Here is an 18443-nt window from a genome sequence, read left to right on the forward strand (position 1 = left end):
GCTTCCCTCTGCCGACAAGCTTTATGGAGATGGAAATGTCGTTCTCCAGCAGGACTTGGCCCCTGTCCACACGGCCAAAAGTACCAATACCTGGTTTACACACAACAGTATCACTGTGCTTGATTGTCAGCAAACTCGCCTGACCTTAACCCCATAGAGAATCTATTATAGAGAATCTATGGGGTATTGTCAAGAGGAAGATGAGACCCCAGAGCCAACAATGCAGACGAGCTGAAGGCGGCTATCAAAGCCACCTGGGCTTCCATAACCCCTCAGCAGTGCCACAGGCTGATCCCTCCATGCCACAGGCTGATCCCTCCATGCCGCATTGATGCAGTAATTGATGCAAAAGGAGCCCGAACAAGTATTGAGGGCATTTACTGAACAGACATTTCAGTAGGACATTTCGTATTTTAAAATCATTTTTCGAGCTGTTATAAAGTATTCTAATTTACTGAGATAATGAATTTTGTGTTTTCCCCTCCCCCATGACAGCACACCTTGAGAGAGAGGATCCGCCCCACCAAGGACAGGAAACCGTCTGAAATAAAAGGGCGGTACCTCTCCCTCGCTTCAGTTGGTTTCCTGTCCTTGATGGGGAACCTGTCTGGAAGAAAGAAGACTTACCTGGGGCTGTCCCGGTGTGGAAGAGCGGGCACTGGCCTGTGCACCGGGTTCAGTATCCCAGAAGCGCCGTCCGCAGCTTCCCCTGGGGTCTCTGCGCCGAGCGGGGCGCACGCGGTGAGGCAGGCTCTGTCCTCCCGGAGACCGCGGCGCCGTCCTCCCCCTGCAGTGTGGAACGCTTCCGGGTGTGACGCGCCTGACGTCACGGCGCAGGGCACGCTGGGAGCGGCGCGCTGGGTGACGTCAGGAGGCGGCGCCGATCCAAGATGGCGGCGCCCATCGGAGCGTCCCAGGCCGTTTTTTTATTTATTTTTTTTTTTTTTTCAACGGAGCTCCGGCCTGAGGAAGGGGGGAGGGCCCACAGACCGGAGGAGGCTGGATGGCCCTATATTTAAGGGGGGGGAGCTATCCTGGAAGCGTGGTGCGCTTCTGAGACATGGCTGATCCAGATAGCCAGGAGCAGCAGCAGCTTACCCCCCCACCTCAGCAACAGAAAAAGCAGAGGGATGCATCATATACAGACAGCCGCTCGAGTAATCGTAGTGGCAGCCGCAGGAGTAAGGCTTCGAGTGCCTCGGGACCATCCAGAATGGAATCATCGGTTCCGCGACAGCCTCCGAATACGGTACCCGTTTGTGACCTCCGAGGGTGAGTGAGCTTCGTGAATGTCACTGGTTAATAACGGGAAGTCTCTTATGTGCTTCCTTTTTTTAGGAGCCTAAGAAGAGTAGTGCCAAGCAAAAGCATAGAATGTGTGCCCTTTGCCAAGCTTCTCTCTCAGTAGAGTGGCAGAAACCACTTTGCCAGGGCTGTGTGACCAAAACCATAGCTGAGAATTCCTGGGATTTTGCTGCAGATTTAAAGTCCATAGTACATGCAGAAGTTCAGGGGTCCCTGAAAGGGTTCCTTAGAGGGAAGAAAAGGCCCCGTAGAAAGGTTTCCCCTGTCTCTGATTCCTCCCAGTCCGAGGAGCAGTGGGATTCATCGTCCTCTTCCTCATCGGGGGGCGGTAGACCCTGCTTCCCCATTGAGAATACAGACAGACTGGTTAGGGCAGTAAGATCAACCATGGGTCTGGAGGAAGAGAGAGCATCTAAATCCCGGGAGGACATCATGTTTGCGGGCTTGGGAGAGAAGAAGAGACGCTCATTTCCGGTTAACAGTAAGATTCAGGGCCTCATTGACCGGGAGTGGAGGAGACCTGAGAGATCAGGGGCTTTACCCTCCTTCTCCAAAAGAAGGTACCCCTTCGAAGAGAAGGATGCGGAACCTTGGGATAAGATCCCCAAGGTGGACGGGACTGTGGCAAGGTCATCGAAAAGATCTTCCCTGCCCTTGGAGGACTCTGGCGTCCTAAAAGATGCCCTGGATAAAAGAGCTGACTCCTTCCTGCGCCACACGTGGGAGGCGGCGGCAGGTGGCCTAAAACCAGCGGTGGCTAGCACCTGTGTGGCGAGGTCCTTGATGGTGTGGCTCCAACAGCTGGAAGACCAGCTTAAAGATAAAAAGGTCTCCAGACAGGCAATACTTGCAGAGCTACCTCTAATACAAACAGCATCGGCCTTCCTGGCCGACTCTTCAGCTGACTCGGTCAGACTGTCAGCTAGGGCAGCGGGACTATCCAACGCAGCCAGGCGGGCCTTGTGGCTCAAAGGTTGCCCAGACGACCTACCTTCGAAACAGAAACTGTGCTCCCACCCATGTGATGGTAGACTCCTGTTTGGCCAAAAGTTAGACCTGTTGGAAAAAGCAGGCGATAAAACCAAAGGGTTCCCGGGATTTTCGGGGGAACCAAGAAGATTTAGTTTTCGGAGGAGAAAATTTAACCGGGGTCGTCCTCCGGGAGACAAAAAGAAATGGGAAGCCAAGTCCAAAAAAGAATCGGGCTACATGTTTGGAGGACCATCCTCGAGTTCGAAGAGATCCTCCCAATGACGCCAGGCTGGAAGTGGGTGGAAGGCTTTCCCACTTTCTTCCAGCTTGGGATGCGATAACAGCAAACCCCTGGATTCTGAAAATTATCAGTGGGGGCCTGAAGATCCGGTTCAGCCAGACCCCCTGGCGGACCTTTGTGGTTACCCCCCTACGAAAGGTCCAGGAAGAACAATTAGCCCTGGAAACGGAAGTGTTAGAGTTAGTAGGAAAGCAGGTCCTTCTCGAAGTACCAGCAACACAGAGAGGGAGGGGGTTCTATTCCCCACTATTCATGATAAAAAAAAACAAACGGGTCCTTAAGGACCATCATCAACCTCAGGAGTCTGAACCAAGTAGTAGAAAACCAGACTTTCAAGATGGAGTCAGTAAGCTCGGCAGTGAAGCTCTTACATCGCAACTGCTTTATGGCTGTAATAGACTTGAAGGACGCATATTATCTCGTCCCAATCCATCCGGAGTATCAGAAGTATCTGAGAGTAGCCCTGTTTATTCAGGGGAAGCTGAGGCATTTTCAGTTTGCTGCCCTACCCTTTGGCCTCTCCATTGCCCCGAGAATATTTACGAAACTAATAGCAGAAGTGACAGCCTTCCTACGGATCAAGAATGTAGTGATCGTGCCATATTTAGACGACTTCTTGATAATAGGGAAAACAAGCCCACTGCTCCAGTCAGCTCCTAGTGGTCACGGAAGTGTTGCATCAGCTGGGGTGGTTAGTAAATTTCCAAAAATCAAGACTAATCCCCTCCAGGACTCAGACCTTTCTGGGTCTAATCCTAGACTCTCGTCGCCAAACCTGCTTCCTCCCAGAGGACAAAATCTGCAGGTTGATTGCATTAGTCTCGAAGGACATTCAAGCTCCAGAGATGTCTCTGAGAGAGGCAATGTCCCTCCTGGGTTCTATGACGGCCTGTCTCCCAGCAGTAATGTGGGCCCAGGGGCATATGAGGCTGCTTCAGTGGGAGGTCCTGTCAGCACAGAGGTCCTGCAACGGGCATTTAGAAGGCAGGCTCTCTCTCTCCCCACAAGTAGTAGATTCCCTTTCGTGGTGGACAGTCAGGGGAAATCTAACCGCAGGCGTTCAATGGTCCAGACCAGTAGATCGGGTAATTACGACCGACGCAAGCAGTTCCGGATGGGGGGGTCATCTGGCAGAACTCGCAATACAGGGTCACTGGGCTTACCACGAGGGGGGAGCATCCTCAAACTTAAAGGAGCTTTGGGCCGTAGAAAGATCCCTCAGGGCCTTCCTCCCTCACATCCAAAATCACCATGTCCAGGTCAGGTCCGACAACCGGACAGCAGTAGCCTATGTGAATCACCAAGGAGGGACAAGGTCACACCCTCTGATGGTGGTGGCAGACAGGATCCTTGGTCTAGCAGAGCGAAACCTCCTATCCCTCAGCGCCCTTCACATAAAGGGGATCGAAAACGTGAAAGCAGATTTTCTAAGCCGCCATACCCTAAGACAGGGGGAGTGGGGGTTGAACCCGGAGGTCTTCCATCAGATTGTCCAGTTATGGGGGCAGCCAGACATAGACCTATTCGCCACAAGGGCAAACAGAAAGGTGCAGAAAATCCCCATGCCGTAGATGCCCTCCAGATTCCTTGGGGGTTCAGGAAGGCCTATGCCTTTCCGCCATTAGTGATGATTCCAGTAGTGGTGAGGAAGATCCGGGAGGAAGGCGCCAGGGTGATTTTGATAGCCCCTTTTTGGCCCAAGAGGCCTTGGTTCTCTCTGCTTCGGCTAATGTCGGTGTCAGATCCCTGGATTCTACCAGAGAGGCCGGACCTTCTCATGCAGGGACCAGTATTCCATGCCCAGGCCAGGGGGTTCCATCTTTCGGCATGGAATTTGAGAGGTCGCTATTGAGTAGCAAGGGGTTTTCACCAGGCTTAGTTTCTACTTTATTGGGGAGCAGAAAACCAATTACAACTAAGATTTATAGCAGGGTTTGGGGTAAATTCCTAGAGTTTATAGATATCCCGCTATCGAGCAAACCTCCGATCAGAGGGATCCTGGAATTTCTGCAAAAGGGGCGGGACCTGGGTCTAGCTACAGGGACCCTTAAGGTTCAAGTTTCAGCTTTGGGAGCACTCTACAATTGTAATCTGGCTGGGAATAGGTGGATCTCGAGGTTTATCAAGTCCTGTGCCAGAGCAGGACCGGTTAGATCCTTGGGTGTTCCTCCTTGGGACCTGAACTTAGTCTTGAACGCTCTTACTAGTGAACCATTTGAACCTCTACACAAGGTTTCTCCAAAAATTCTCACCCTTAAGACCATCCTCCTAGTGGCCTTAACGTCAGCCCGTAGGGTGGGTGATCTGCAGGCCCTTTCGGTTAATCCTCCTTACACACAAATCTTTGAGGATAGGGTCACCTTGCGGCCAGATCCAGCATACCTTCCCAAGGTGGTATCTAGATTTCACCGTAGTCAGGAGATTGTGCTACCCTCATTCTGCAGCAATCCCAAGAACCCAGGGGAAGTCAGGTTCCATAGCCTAGATGTTAGGAGGTCCCTGCTACAGTACATTCACATGACTAGTCTGTGGAGGAAAGACGGTTCTCTGTTCCTGGCCTTTCAAGGGTGTAGGAAAGGTCACGGGGTGTCCAAGGGTACCATCTCTAGGTGGCTCAGGGAGGCCATTTGCTTAGCCTATACGTCCACAGGGGTTCCAGCCCCGGACAATGTGAGGGCTCATTCCACCAGAGCCGTTGCAACCTCCTGGGCAGAGAGAGCAGACGTCTCGATCGAGCAGATATGTAGGGCTGCTACTTGGTCTACACCATCCACCTTCTTTAAGCACTATCGGTTGGATCTATCCTCTTCTGATCTCACCTTTGGGAGAAGGGTACTTCAGGCGGTGGTCCCTCCCTAGGGTGCTCATAAATTCTCCAAAATTCTCTCAAGGTGTGCTGTCATGGGGGAGGGGAAAACACCAAGGTTACTTACCGGTAGGCGGTTTTTCCTGAGCCCATGACAGCACCCGTAGTTTCCCCCCTTTATTTTTTCTATGTTTCTCACACCCTGGTGTGCACTGTTTGGGGTGGTGTGTATATGTATATTGTGGTGTTGGTTATGTGCCTAACCTGTTTAGGGAGGTCCTCTCAATGCTCTGTAAACAACTGAAGCGAGGGAGAGGTACCGCCCTTTTATTTCAGACGGTTTCCTGTCCTTGGTGGGGCGGATCCTCTCTCTCAAGGTGTGCTGTCATGGGCTCAGGAAAAACCGGCTACCGGTAAGTAACCTTGGTGTTTTCATTGGCTGTTAGCCATAATCATCGACATTAACCGCTTCCCGACCGCCCACTGTACATAAACGTCAGCGCTTGCTGGGCTCTGTGCAGCGCCGACGTTTATAAACGGTCTGTGGTCCCACAGCGCTCAGGACCCCAAGGTCCTGCAAGCGCTACGGGTGCGGTGCAGAGCGACAGCTCTGACGGGGGACATCTTTGGGACCTGATTAGATCAGGTCCCAATGATGTTAACCCTTTTCTATCTTCTAGATGCCACGATCTATAGCGATCGCGGCATTTAGAATATAGTGAGAGGAGAGTGGGTTGTCCACTTACCTCTCCGACTGCCCCCCTGATGTCTGAGAGGACCTGGCGTTATCATGGCAGCCGGAGGTCACATGACCGCCTCCGGGTCTGCCATGTACTGTGTCCTGCTAGGCTCAGTGTGAAACTGTCAGCAGAGCTCTCATGCAATGCAATACATGTCTATTGCATTGCATGAGAACAGTGATTAGAGAAATAAAAATTAATGTCCCATACAGGCCTAAGTAAAAATGTAAAAAAAAGTCTAAAAAATGTTTTCAAACTGTTAAAAAAAATAAAATAAAAAAAAAAATCACAAAATAACTAAAAATAAATAAATAAAATATTAAACCAATAAATCTGTATATTTATGCAAAAACAAAAAAGTACACATATTTGGTATCGCCGCTTCCGAAACAACCCGATTTATAAAACTGTCACTAATTAACTCCTTCTGTGCACACTGTAATAAAAATAAATAAAACACGGAGCAAAAATATGCTTTTTCATCATATTGCCAAACAAAAAGTGGAAAAAAATGTAATCAAAAAGCAAAATAGAAATGAAAATGTTACCGCTGAAAACGTCATCTTGTTCCTCAAAAAAAAAAGCCGCCATACAACTCCCATCAGCCGAAAAATAAAAAAGTTATAGCGCTCAGAATAAAGCGATGTAAAAAAATATATTTTTTATATAAAATTGTTTTATTGTGTAAAAGCGCCAAAACATAAAAAAATATACAGTAAGTGTAGTATCTCTGTAAATGTACTGACCCGAAGAATAAAGCTGCCTGATCACTTTTACCACACGCAGAACGGCATAAAAAAAACCTCAAAAAACAATTCCTGAATTGTTGGTTTTTGTTTATTCTGTCTCCCAAAAAACGGAATAGAAAGCGATCAAAAAATGTCAGGTACCCAAAAATGGTACCAATAAAAATGTCAACTCGTCCCGCAAAAAACAAGCCCCCACATGACTCTGTCGGCCGAAATATGGAAAAATTATAGCTCTCAAAATATGGCGATGCAAAAACTAGATTTTGCAAAAAAAAAAGCGTCTTTTAGTGTGTGACAGCTGTCAGTCATAAAAACCCGATATAAATCTGGTATCTCTGTAATTGCACCGACCCGAAGAATAAAGTAATCTAATCAGTTATATCACACGAGGAACGGCGTAAAAAATAAATAAAACCAATTCTTCACCTGCTACTGATTTGGTATGTGGGGTGCGGTGTTCACAGTAAAGTCCTGACGACGTGGCCGCAGTCTGGTACCTGTATGGTGTCGGCTTCCCGAAATGCTTCACTGATGACGCAGAAATGTGGATGCTGAATTCTCTTACTGAACAATGTTGTTTTTACGTAGCCGATCAGTGTTTTACGGCCGCAGGTCAGACGGGCTGATTCCACTCCCAAACATCTGTGGCATTTCCACCGGTCGTACGTTTCACATAGATGTGGATCTCACCTTCTTAGTTGATAAGTAAATGCTTCTTCTTCAGGGTTTCTTTGATATTCCTGTGGATAATTTATATGCTGAACCTGCCGTCTTGAAATGGATTCGGGAAAACATAGCAGAATGGAAAACCTGCACCATAGTATCGCCAGACGCCGGGGGTGCAAAGAGGTGAGATGCCTGTCCTAGATACCTACACCTAGATGCCATTATCAGTGGTTTGCCGGGTGCCAAGAGGTGAGATGCCTGTCCTAGGTACCTACACCTAGATGCCATTATCAGTGGTTTGTCAGATAAACCAGCTGCCGGGGGTGCCAAGAGGTGAGGCGCCGGCCCGGAGGCGCCATTATCAATGGTTTGTGTCAGATGTAAGTCCATCAAGCCACAGTGTGATGATCCAGGGCAGGGGTCCTCAAACTTTTTAAACAGGGGGCCAGTTCACGGTCCCTCAGACCATTGGAGGGCCGGAATATAGTTTTTTTTAAAAAAACTATGAACAAATTCCTATACACACTGCACATATCTTATTTTGTAGTAAAAAAAACAATACAGGAATAAATACAATATTTAAAATGAAGAACAAGTAAAGTTAAATCAACCGGTATTTCAATAGGTAGGTAACTGTACCCAATAGGCAGCATAGGTCCTCAATAGGCAGGTAAATGTCCCCAATAGGCAGCATAGGTCCCCAATAGGCAGCATAGGTCCCCAATAGGCAGTATAGGTCCCCAATAGGCAGGTAAATGTCCCAAATAGGCAGCATAGGTCCCCAATAGGCAGGTAAATGTCCCCAATAGGCAGGTAAATATCCCCAATAGGCAGCATAGGTCCCCAATAGGCAGGTAAATGTCCCCAATAGGCAGGTAAATGTCCCCAATAGGCAGGTAAATATCCCCAATAGGCAGGTAAATGTCCCCAATAGGCAGGTAAATGTCCCCAATAGGCAGGTAAAGGTCCCCAATAGGTAGCATAGGTCCTCAATAGGCAGGTAAATGTACCCAATAGGCAGCATAGGTCCCCAATAGGCAGGTAAATGTCCCCAATAGGCAGCATAGGTCCCCAATAGGCAGGTAAATGTCCCCAATAGGCAGGTAAATGTCCCCAATAGGCAGCATAGGTCCCCAATAGGCAGGTAAATGTCCCCAATAGGCAGGTAAATATCCCCAATAGGCAGCATAGGTCCCCAATAGGCAGGTAAATGTCCCCAATAGGCAGCATAGGTCCCCAATAGGCAGGTAAATGTCCCCAATAGGCAGCATAGGTCCTCAATAGGCAGGCTGTTTACCGCTTATAATGCCCTATGCAGGATTTCCCTTTCTCCCCCCATATAATGCCCCATGCAGCATGTCACCCCCCCCCCCCATATAATGCCCCATGGAGCATGTCACCCCCCCCCATATAATGCCCCATGGAGCATGTCACCCCCCCCCCCATATAATGCCCCATGGAGCATGTCACCCCCCCCCCATATAATGCCCCATGGAGCATGTCACCCCCCCCCCATATAATGCCCCATGGAGCATGTCACCCCCCCCCCATATAATGCCCCATGGAGCATGTCACCCCCCCCCCCCATATAATGCCCCATGCAGCATGTCACCCCCCCATATAATGCAGCATGTCACCCCCCCCCCCCCCATATAATGCCCCATGGAGCATGTCACCCCCCCCATATAATGCCCCATGGAGCATGTCACCCCCCCCATATAATGCCCCGTGGAGCATGTCACCCCCCCATATAATGCCCCGTGGAGCATGTCACCCCCCCCATATAATGCCCCGTGGAACATGTCACCCCCCCCATATAATGCCCCGTGGAGCATGTCACCCCCCCCATATAATGCCCCGTGGAGCATGTCACCCCCCCCATATAATGCCCCGTGGAGCATGTCACCCCCCCCATATAATGCCCCGTGGAGCATGTCACCCCCCCATATAATGCCCCGTGGAGCATGTCACCCCCCCATATAATGCCCCATGGAGCATGTCACCCCCCCATATAATGCCCCATGGAGCATGTCACCCCCCCATATAATGCCCCATGGAGCATGTCACCCCCCCATATAATGCCCCATGGAGCATGTCACCCCCCCCATATAATGCCCCATGGAGCATGTCACCCCCCCCATATAATGCCCCATGGAGCATGTCACCCCCCCATATAATGCCCCATGGAGCATGTCACCCCCCCATATAATGCCCCATGGAGCATGTCACCCCCCCATATAATGCCCCATGGAGCATGTCACCCCCCCCATATAATGCCCCATGGAGCATGTCGCCCCCCCCCATATAATGGAGCATGTCACCCCCCCCCCCATATAATGCCCCATGGAGCATGTCACCCCCCCCCCATATAATGGAGTATGTCACCCCCCCCCCATATAATGCCCCATGGAGCATGTCACCCCCCCCATATAATGCCCCATGGAGGATGTCACCCCCCCCATATAATGCCCCATGGAGGATGTCCCCCCCCCCCCCATATAATGCCCCATGCAGGATGTCCCCCCCCCCATATAATGCCCCATGGAGCATGTCACCCCCCCCATATAATGCCCCATGGAGCATGTCACCCCCCCCATATAATGCCCCATGGAGCATGTCGCCCCCCCCCATATAATGGAGCATGTCGCCCCCCCCCATATAATGGAGCATGTCACCCCCCCCCATATAATGCCCCATGGAGCATGTCACCCCCCCCCCATATAATGCCCCATGGAGCATGTCACCCCCCCCCCCCATATAATGGAGTATGTCACCCCCCCCCATATAATGCCCCATGGAGCATGTCACCCCCCCCATATAATGCCCCATGGAGGATGTCCCCCCCCCCCCCCCCCCCATATAATGCCCCATGGAGGATGTCCCCCCCCCCCCATATAATGCCCCATGCAGGATGTCCCCCCCCCCCATATAATGCCCCATGCAGGATGTCCCCCCCCCCCCCCCCCATATAATGCCCCATGCAGGATGTCCGTCCCCCCCCCCCATATAATGCCCCATTCAGGATGTCCCCGTCCCCCCCCATATAATGCCCCATTCAGGATGTCACCCCCCCCCCCCCCATATAATGCCCCATGCAGGATATCACACCCCTGTCTTTATAATGCCCCATGCAGCATGTCGTCCCCCCCATATAATGCCCCATGCAGGATGTCCACCCCCCATATAATGCCCCATTCAGGATGTCACCCCTCCCCCCCCCCCATATAATGCCCCATTCAGGATGTCACCCCTCCCCCCCCCCCCCCCCCCCCATATAATGCCCCATTCAGGATGTCACCCCCCCCCCATATAATCCATGCAGGATATCACACCCCTGTCTTTATAATGCCCCATGCAGCATGTCACCCCCCCCCATATAATGCCCCATGCAGGATGTCCACCCCCCATATAATGCCCCATTCAGGATGTCACCCCTCCCCCCCCCCCCCCCCCCCATATAATGCCCCATTCAGGATGTCACCCCCCCCCCCCCCCCCATATAATCCATGCAGGATATCACACCCCTGTCTTTATAATGCCCCATGCAGCATGTCACCCCCCCCCCCATATAATGCCCCATGCAGCATGTCACCCCCCCCCCATATAATGCCCCATGCAGCATGTCACCCCCCCCATATAATGCCCCATGCAGGATGTCCACCCCCCATATAATGCCCCATTCAGGATGTCACCCCTCCCCCCCCCCCCCCCCCCCCCCCCCCATATAATGCCCCATTCAGGATGTCACCCCCCCCCCATATAATGCCACATGCAGGATGTCCACCCCCCATATAATGCCCCATTCAGGATGTCACCCCTCCCCCCCCCCCCCCCCATATAATGCCCCATTCAGGATGTCACCCCTCCCCCCCCCCCCCCCCCCATATAATGCCCCATTCAGGATGTCACCCCTAATATTATGTCCCATGTCTCCATACATTAAAAAAAAAAAAAAAAAAAAAAATCCAATACTCACCTCCCTCCTTGCCTGCTGCCGCTGCTCAGGTCTGGACTCCAGTGTCGCGGCAGCGTCGTCCCGCACTGCGCTCCCTGTGACGGCTCAGGGGAGGACGCGGTGTAAAGACGTCACCGCACCCTCTGACCTGAGACGTCACAGGGAACGCGCACCAGGAAGACAGCAGATCTGCGGAGGCACGGGGAGAGGTAAGTATCGGGCTGCCGGGGCTCTGAGAAAGCGGAGGGAGAGCGGGCGCTGACACCGCTCTCCTCCGCCCACAGCCCGGCGGGCCGGATAAAAGTACTCAGCGGGCCGCATGTGGCCCGCGGGCCGTAGTTTGAGGACCCCTGATCTAGAGCAACGTTCCCCCATCACCAGGGCAGCACCAAGGAAATCCTGAAAACATGATCTGCTGGAGGAGGCTGGTCCAGAGGAAGGCGAGCCCCATGGGCCGATGCTACTTGCCCCATATTAGGGGAAATCTGCACAATTTGATAAAATCTGTAATAAATCTGACTTCCATGAAGGAATCTCTAGGAATCTGACCGTCTCGTCTGTGCGCGGACATTTGCTGATGGTCAATTACTGTCTGTCTGTTTTTTCCTTTTATCCAATTAGAGTCACGTCAATCGCCGACAGACTGAATGTGGACTTTGCTTTAATACACAAAGAAAGGAAAAAAGCCAACGAGGTGGACCGCATGGTCCTTGTGGGAGACGTGAAGGATAAAGTGGCCATCCTGGTGGACGACATGGCTGACACCTGCGGGACCATTTGTCATGCCGCAGATAAGTGAGTGCAATAGCTTTGTAATTAGGGACACACAATTATGTCAAGCTACAAAGCCCAGAATCCTCGCTAGTATCAGAAGTGGTGAATCCGCTGCACCCCCAGCATGGTGCCCTAATGGTGAACGCTCCTGCACATGGTAGAAAGAAGCACTTATAAAGCGGTTATGTAATGGGATCCCGGACCACTCCAGCTTGTGATTGCCCCCAGGGAGACTACTGGATGGACGGGACGCTGACTATTCGCTCCGATCAGCAGCCGTCCATCCGTCAGGCCCCGGTGGGCGCGATCACAGCTGCTGAGGGTCACTGGACCTGGCTGGAAGCCGCTCATTCTCAGAACGGTTCACAAAAGTTTAAAGTTTATGTATATTTTTTTGTCTACGTTTTCTCCTCGTAAAGAATCACGTTTACTAAAGAGACTTGGGTCTTGTTCACACATTGCATTTTTTTCTGTGAGAAGAAAAAAAAACAGCATTTTAGAGTACCAGCAAAGTGAAGGCGATTCCTGAAGTCTCATGCAGTGTTTTTCACCCAGGAGACTCTTCTAAAAAGCATGTATTTTTTGCCATATTTTTCCTGCCAAGAGACAGGGTTTTTGTTCAGAAGGCTCTGCTGCCAAGGCTTCCTGTGTGCACAGACCCCTATAGGCTGTGTAATGCTCCCCTGGGAATGTGACTATGCAAATAGCCTATTCAGAGAGGAAAAGGACAAGAGCTCCAATGCCCCCTATTGGAAGCAGCGATCTCAAGTGTCAGGATTGACCTTTTATAGAGGATCAGTTTACTTGCTCAAAAAAACCTTCTAAAAATCCCTGAGATACTCTGATTCTGCTGCTTTTTTCCATTTTGCTCTGCGTCGTCCCATTGCAGATATTAACATGTCTTCTGGATCTCAGTATGTGAAATCTCTGAAGAAATGCCCAGGTGGACCATGCAGTAATCTCCTCCGGAGCTGCGTGCCTTCACCCTCCCGCCCCCAGATGAGACAGCGAGTTGTGACTGGCATCCTCTAGGAGGGCTGGGTGAGAGCACATGTCTATGGAGAAGACTGAAGAAACGCCCCATTAGACTGCAGGTGGAGATGTCACATACTGCGCTCCAGAAGAAACAAATGTGAATGTCTCTGCAATGGAGCAAAGCAGCGCTGAATGGGGAAGAAGAGGGGAAATCAGCATTTTGTAAAGGGCAACATGAAGGTTGTCACCTGGCTTCAGTTCCAGCCATGTTCAGATTCTTGATGACATGCTGGGACTGGTTAGAGCGCAGCTGTCAGCAGGATGGTGCTCAGTAACCACACACTGTCAGGTGGGCGACGTTACACTGATTAATATGATACCTGGTGATGAAATCCGTCCTGTGCTTCTTGAGTAATCTTTACTTTCAGTTTGGAGATAATGATGTCCTCCGGGGCGGCCTGTGGGGGGCGCTCTATCTGGTGCTCTACTTACATAGTCATGTGTATACTCTTTATGACCAATGTGCTGCTTTCCACATACAAGCTGCCATTGTGATCAACTCTGCTTTATTTCTTGTATGAATGGACTTTTTTGCTCCGGTTTCCAGCTTCTTTACGCTGGCATTTGTGGTTCTCTTCCCTTGTAGACTTCTATCTGCTGGAGCCGTCAAAGTGTATGCCATCCTGACTCACGGGATCTTCTCTGGTCCTGCCATATCTCGGATTAATAATGCGTGTTTTGAAGCTGTGGTAGTGACGAATACTATACCACAAGAGGAGAAGATCAGGCATTGTTCGAAAATCCAGGTATTCAGATCAAAATGTCAAATTCCATTGTACAGAAAACTACCAATCCAGAAACGTCCTTCACTTTCCATGGGTTGTCACATTGTCTACCCGTCCGGCCTGTCCCTGGGATGTGCCATCATTGTGTAGCTGCCCTAGTACTTTTGTCCTTCTAGTATGCCTTCTACAGGAGCTTTCGTGACGTCCTATTATATATGGTGTACGGCCCCCTCTGCAGGTAGAACCAGTTCCCTGTTTTTTCTAGGATGGTTTCTTACACGATTTTGGAGGAGTCTGTTAGACTTTTTGCTCTTTCCTCTCCTAGAGCATTTGTGAGGGCAGACCATGATGGAGGAAACGCCGGGCTCATAACCTCCATTAAAGATCACCTCAAAGGTTTTTGATAAGGTTGAAGTCCAGGCTCTGGTGTAGACGGACTTGGGTGCTCCACAAAAACATTGCCCTAAATGGCAAGCTATCGTCATAAAAAGGCCTCCTATTTCATCTAGTTTTTCATTCAATGTAATTCTTACACATTTTTTGGAAGGTTTTTTTTTTATATTTTTTTTTTTAGATCACATTCTATATTAAAAAAAATAATAATCTCTTGTAGCTTTCGCTCTGGTCACTGGGGCATTTTTAGACTCTTCTTGCTGTTTCAGGAAACAACACATGTCCATAGAGACAGTGGTCAGATCCCGACCTTATCTTTTGTATTGAAGTATTTAATGAGGGTGTGTAAACATTGTGACGGGGGGAGGAGCAGGTGAGCTGTGACATCGCATCCTGTGATGGGTGGATCTGGTGTTATCAGCTGTGTATAGAGGTGTCACCTGCCCCTGTAATCCTACCTCCTAAGATGAGGTGCCTGCTGAAAACTCTTCTCTAACCTTCTCCCTCCAACACTAATTTTCAGGTTTGCACTTTTTTTATTTTTCCGTTCACATATCTGTACTGCTTGTTTTTTGCAGGACTAGTTATAGTTCTGAATTACAGGTTTTTTTTCATCTTTTTTGTTATATGACTTTTTGATCTAGTTTTTATTGCATTTTTAGAGGAGTAGTAACCAAAACACATTTCTGGCTTTTTAAAAAAATAAAAAAAAATCATAATTATAAAATTAATTAACCTGAGCGGTAAATTCTATATTTTTGATCAGTCTTTTGTGAAAATGACGATACCTTGTGTATATTTTTAATTTCCCCAAATTGAAAATAAAGAGAAGTGTCGTGATTCGATGGGTGGAGATATAGACAGATCTAGTTTGTGTATGTGTGTGTAAATATAGAGATAGATGTGTGTATATAGGTAGGTAGAGAGATTTCAGTTCTAGAGAGAGAGATTTCAGTTCTAGAGAGAGAGATTTCAGTTCTAGAGAGAGATATTTTAGATTTTTTTTATAGAAATTTTTTTTTTAGTCCACAATAGGAAACCTGCGATTGCCTGATCACTTCTACTATATACCACAGTACTGTGTATTGTGGTTATCCGGAGGAAGAGACCTTATAACCTGAGACGTGTAGAAAATTAAACGGCTAGATTTACCATACCCGCTCTTCTGGTATATCCGCTGTTCCAAGGCGATCACTCTCTAAGGACTCGCTCACACTTGTGATGTTATCGGATTGCTCTCGCCCTAAATGTTATTCTATGGAGCAGCTCACATCTGCGATTATTTTCTCATGCTGATTTGGCAGCATGGTGCGAGAATCTGATTGCACCGTCTCCTCCGCACCTGAGCTGTGATTCCCTCATGTGAGAGCACAGGAGCACAGAGCACTGACACTTGGATCACGCTCCCAGAAGAGCAGGAGCCGAGTGTCATTCGCTCTCACATCCAATGCCATATGCCGATGTGACCCCAGCCTAAGCCTAATACTCATTACACATTGTCTCCTGGAGTATTTGTAGCTTTTAACCCCGGAGATGCACGTATGATAAATATTAGGGTCCTGCCATAGTGCTTGCCTTGTTGTGGCTGGTGGGCTCTCTTGAATTGGCCGATTGATGTGCCATGAACCTTCATTTTCTAAGTACCGTATAGATCAGTAATGCGGCTGAATTCCATATATTCAGTGTTTGCAGACATCTTGGCCTGGTTACTAGAAATTAGTTAGTAGTGGTTACTAGCAGCTTTTGTCTGGTTACTAGCAGTTCTCACAGAATTATCTCACCGTATATTGCATAGGAAAGACCAGAAACAAATTAAATTAATTCACCGACTCAAGTACAAATCAAAGATTAAATAATATTAAAATACACCTTTTATTATTACCATATGTGTTAAAAAAAAAAAAAAAAAAATCAACAAATTAGGCCTAAAGAAAGAACTAGATCTGTCTCCAATTCACAAAGGGAAAGAAGGTTATCCCTAATGAAAAACTGTAATTTCCCTACCTTGCTGCGGAGGTCGGCTGTCCCTCCCCGCTCACCGTCGGCTGTCCCTCCCCGCTCACCGTCGGCTGTCCCTCCCCGCTCACCGTCGGCTGTCCCTCCCCGCTCACCGTCGGCTGTCCCTCTCCGCTCACCGTCGGCTGTCCCTCCCCGCTCACCGTCGGCTGTCCCTCCCCGCTCACTGTCGGCTGTCCCTCCCCGCTCACCGTCGGCTGTCCCTCCCCGCTCACCGTCGGCTGTCCCTCCCCGCTCACCGTCGGCTGTCCCTCCCCGCTCACCGTCGGCTGTCCCTCCCCGCTCACCGTCGGCTGTCCCTCCCCGCTCACCGTCGGCTGTCCCTCCCTGTTAATGACAATATATACAAATGGGACCTATATCAGTAATCTACAAGCCCAAGAGAATCGAAAACTCAGGCATTATGTAGAAAGTGTCAAGTGCATGTTGGGATTGATTATTAGGGTCCTAGGTCGCGCCCTATGTGCACAGAAAAGCTTTGTGCTTCGGCCCTCACTATATAGCAGAAGTCCCCGGCGGTCGTGTCGTCACTTGTCCTCCTCTTCCTTAATGCTCTGTTTCTTGTTTTTAGTAATATGACGACGTGAGTTGTCTCTATGGCTGACGACCATCATCTTTTTTCTGTGCTTTTATGAACAGGTCATCGATATCTCTATGATACTGGCAGAAGCCATTCGCCGAACACACAACGGGGAGTCTGTCTCTTACCTGTTCAGCCACGTTCCCTTATAGCGTCTTCACTCTGCAATGGTTTTTTATGTAACCTTACGTGCCCCTTGCAGGGTGTAGTCTGCGGGTTCTTCTCTCATTTCCATACCTAATATGCAAGAAAAGAAATGTGAAGTGTTCGTTCTGCTGACGAGACCCAAGGGGGGCTGCACCGGGAGACTGAAGATCATCTGTCGTTTTTATTTGTGTTGCGGATTTTAATGAACTTGGTTAATAATTGCCGCCTTGTGCATGAAGGTTTCAATATGACTATTTGATGTGTTTGTTATTTAATAAAGCTGGCTCTTCTGTGGTTCCATTTTTAATGGCTTACCCCGATGCTCATCAAACACTTATCTGCCTTTTTAGTGACCTGCAAAAATACTCCTCCAGAAAAAGCCCATTCAGTCCATCTTAACTAATAAACTTAACTAAAGGGAGTTTATTAACCTGCAGATACAAGGTTAATCTGAAAGTTAATAGCGTTACAATGCTGTACGGCAGCCGCACTGAAAACACGGCTAAAGGAGAAAATAAAAGCTGCCGGCTTTCAGTCATAGCGGCGGTGCAGGGAGCAGCTCCAGTCACCGATCACAGCAATGCGAGGGGCAGCTGTAAGCACATTGCGGCACTTAGATTGACACGTCTCTGTGCAGATGGACTCTAGAGCAGGCTGTCAATCAAAATGCCGAGGCATGCCTACAGCCGCCCCTCTCATTGCTGTGAATAGAGCTGCTCCCTGCACCACCCCTGTCACCGATGACTGACTGAAAGCTGGCGGCTTCTGGAAGGAGCAAAGTAAATTTTTTTCCTATTAACCGTGCTTTAAGAAAGGCTGTCGGGCAGCTTTGTAATGCCATTAACCTGCAGGTTAACCATATATACCTGCAGGTTAATGGCATTGGGGGACATGAATGGATCCCTTTAACATCTTTGGAGTGATTTAAAGGGGCCATGGTAATGTGTACTAAGCATTGTTAGAGGAAGAATTGTCAAGTGAAGCTGTTACATTGTGTTGGTTTTTTTTAAAGTTATCCATTTATTACACAAAATAAAGTGAAATATTTCCTACAATTGTTAGTCTGTTTGTCCACATGCAAGTGCCCCATTGTGTGGTGTCATGTGGGCAATCGTGTAATTCACTCCAGAGCCGCTGTGACTGCTTTCTTTACAACCCCTATGTAGGAAAGGCGCCTCGTGCCCGCCGTTACACTATTTTATATATCACTGGGGCTCTGCTGTAAAGACGTCTTTCATAGTTATTATCGGGTTAAGTTCCCACAATGAGTTTTTGACTC

The 18443-nt window shown here is 49.2% G+C and overlaps 1 protein-coding gene across 1 annotated transcript in view; it reads left to right on the forward strand.

The window, feature by feature from the left end:
• The window catches only part of LOC141154126 (ribose-phosphate pyrophosphokinase 1), a 32348-nt gene extending 14129 nt beyond the window's left edge, over window positions 1–18219 (forward strand). Inside the window, exons 4-7 of the mRNA XM_073639600.1 lie at window positions 7598–7722; window positions 12116–12289; window positions 13890–14049; window positions 17077–18219. Of these exons, the coding sequence (XP_073495701.1) occupies window positions 7598–7722; window positions 12116–12289; window positions 13890–14049; window positions 17077–17169 (552 nt within the window). The 3' untranslated portion in view covers window positions 17170–18219. The remainder of the gene's footprint in view (window positions 1–7597; window positions 7723–12115; window positions 12290–13889; window positions 14050–17076) is intronic.
• The last annotated feature ends 224 nt before the right edge of the window (window positions 18220–18443 follow it).

Source organism: Phyllobates terribilis, unplaced genomic scaffold (genome assembly GCF_046119375.1).
Source record: "Phyllobates terribilis strain yellow unplaced genomic scaffold, ASM4611937v1 Scaffold_7__3_contigs__length_470593459, whole genome shotgun sequence".
Classification (NCBI taxonomy): domain Eukaryota; kingdom Metazoa; phylum Chordata; class Amphibia; order Anura; family Dendrobatidae; genus Phyllobates; species Phyllobates terribilis.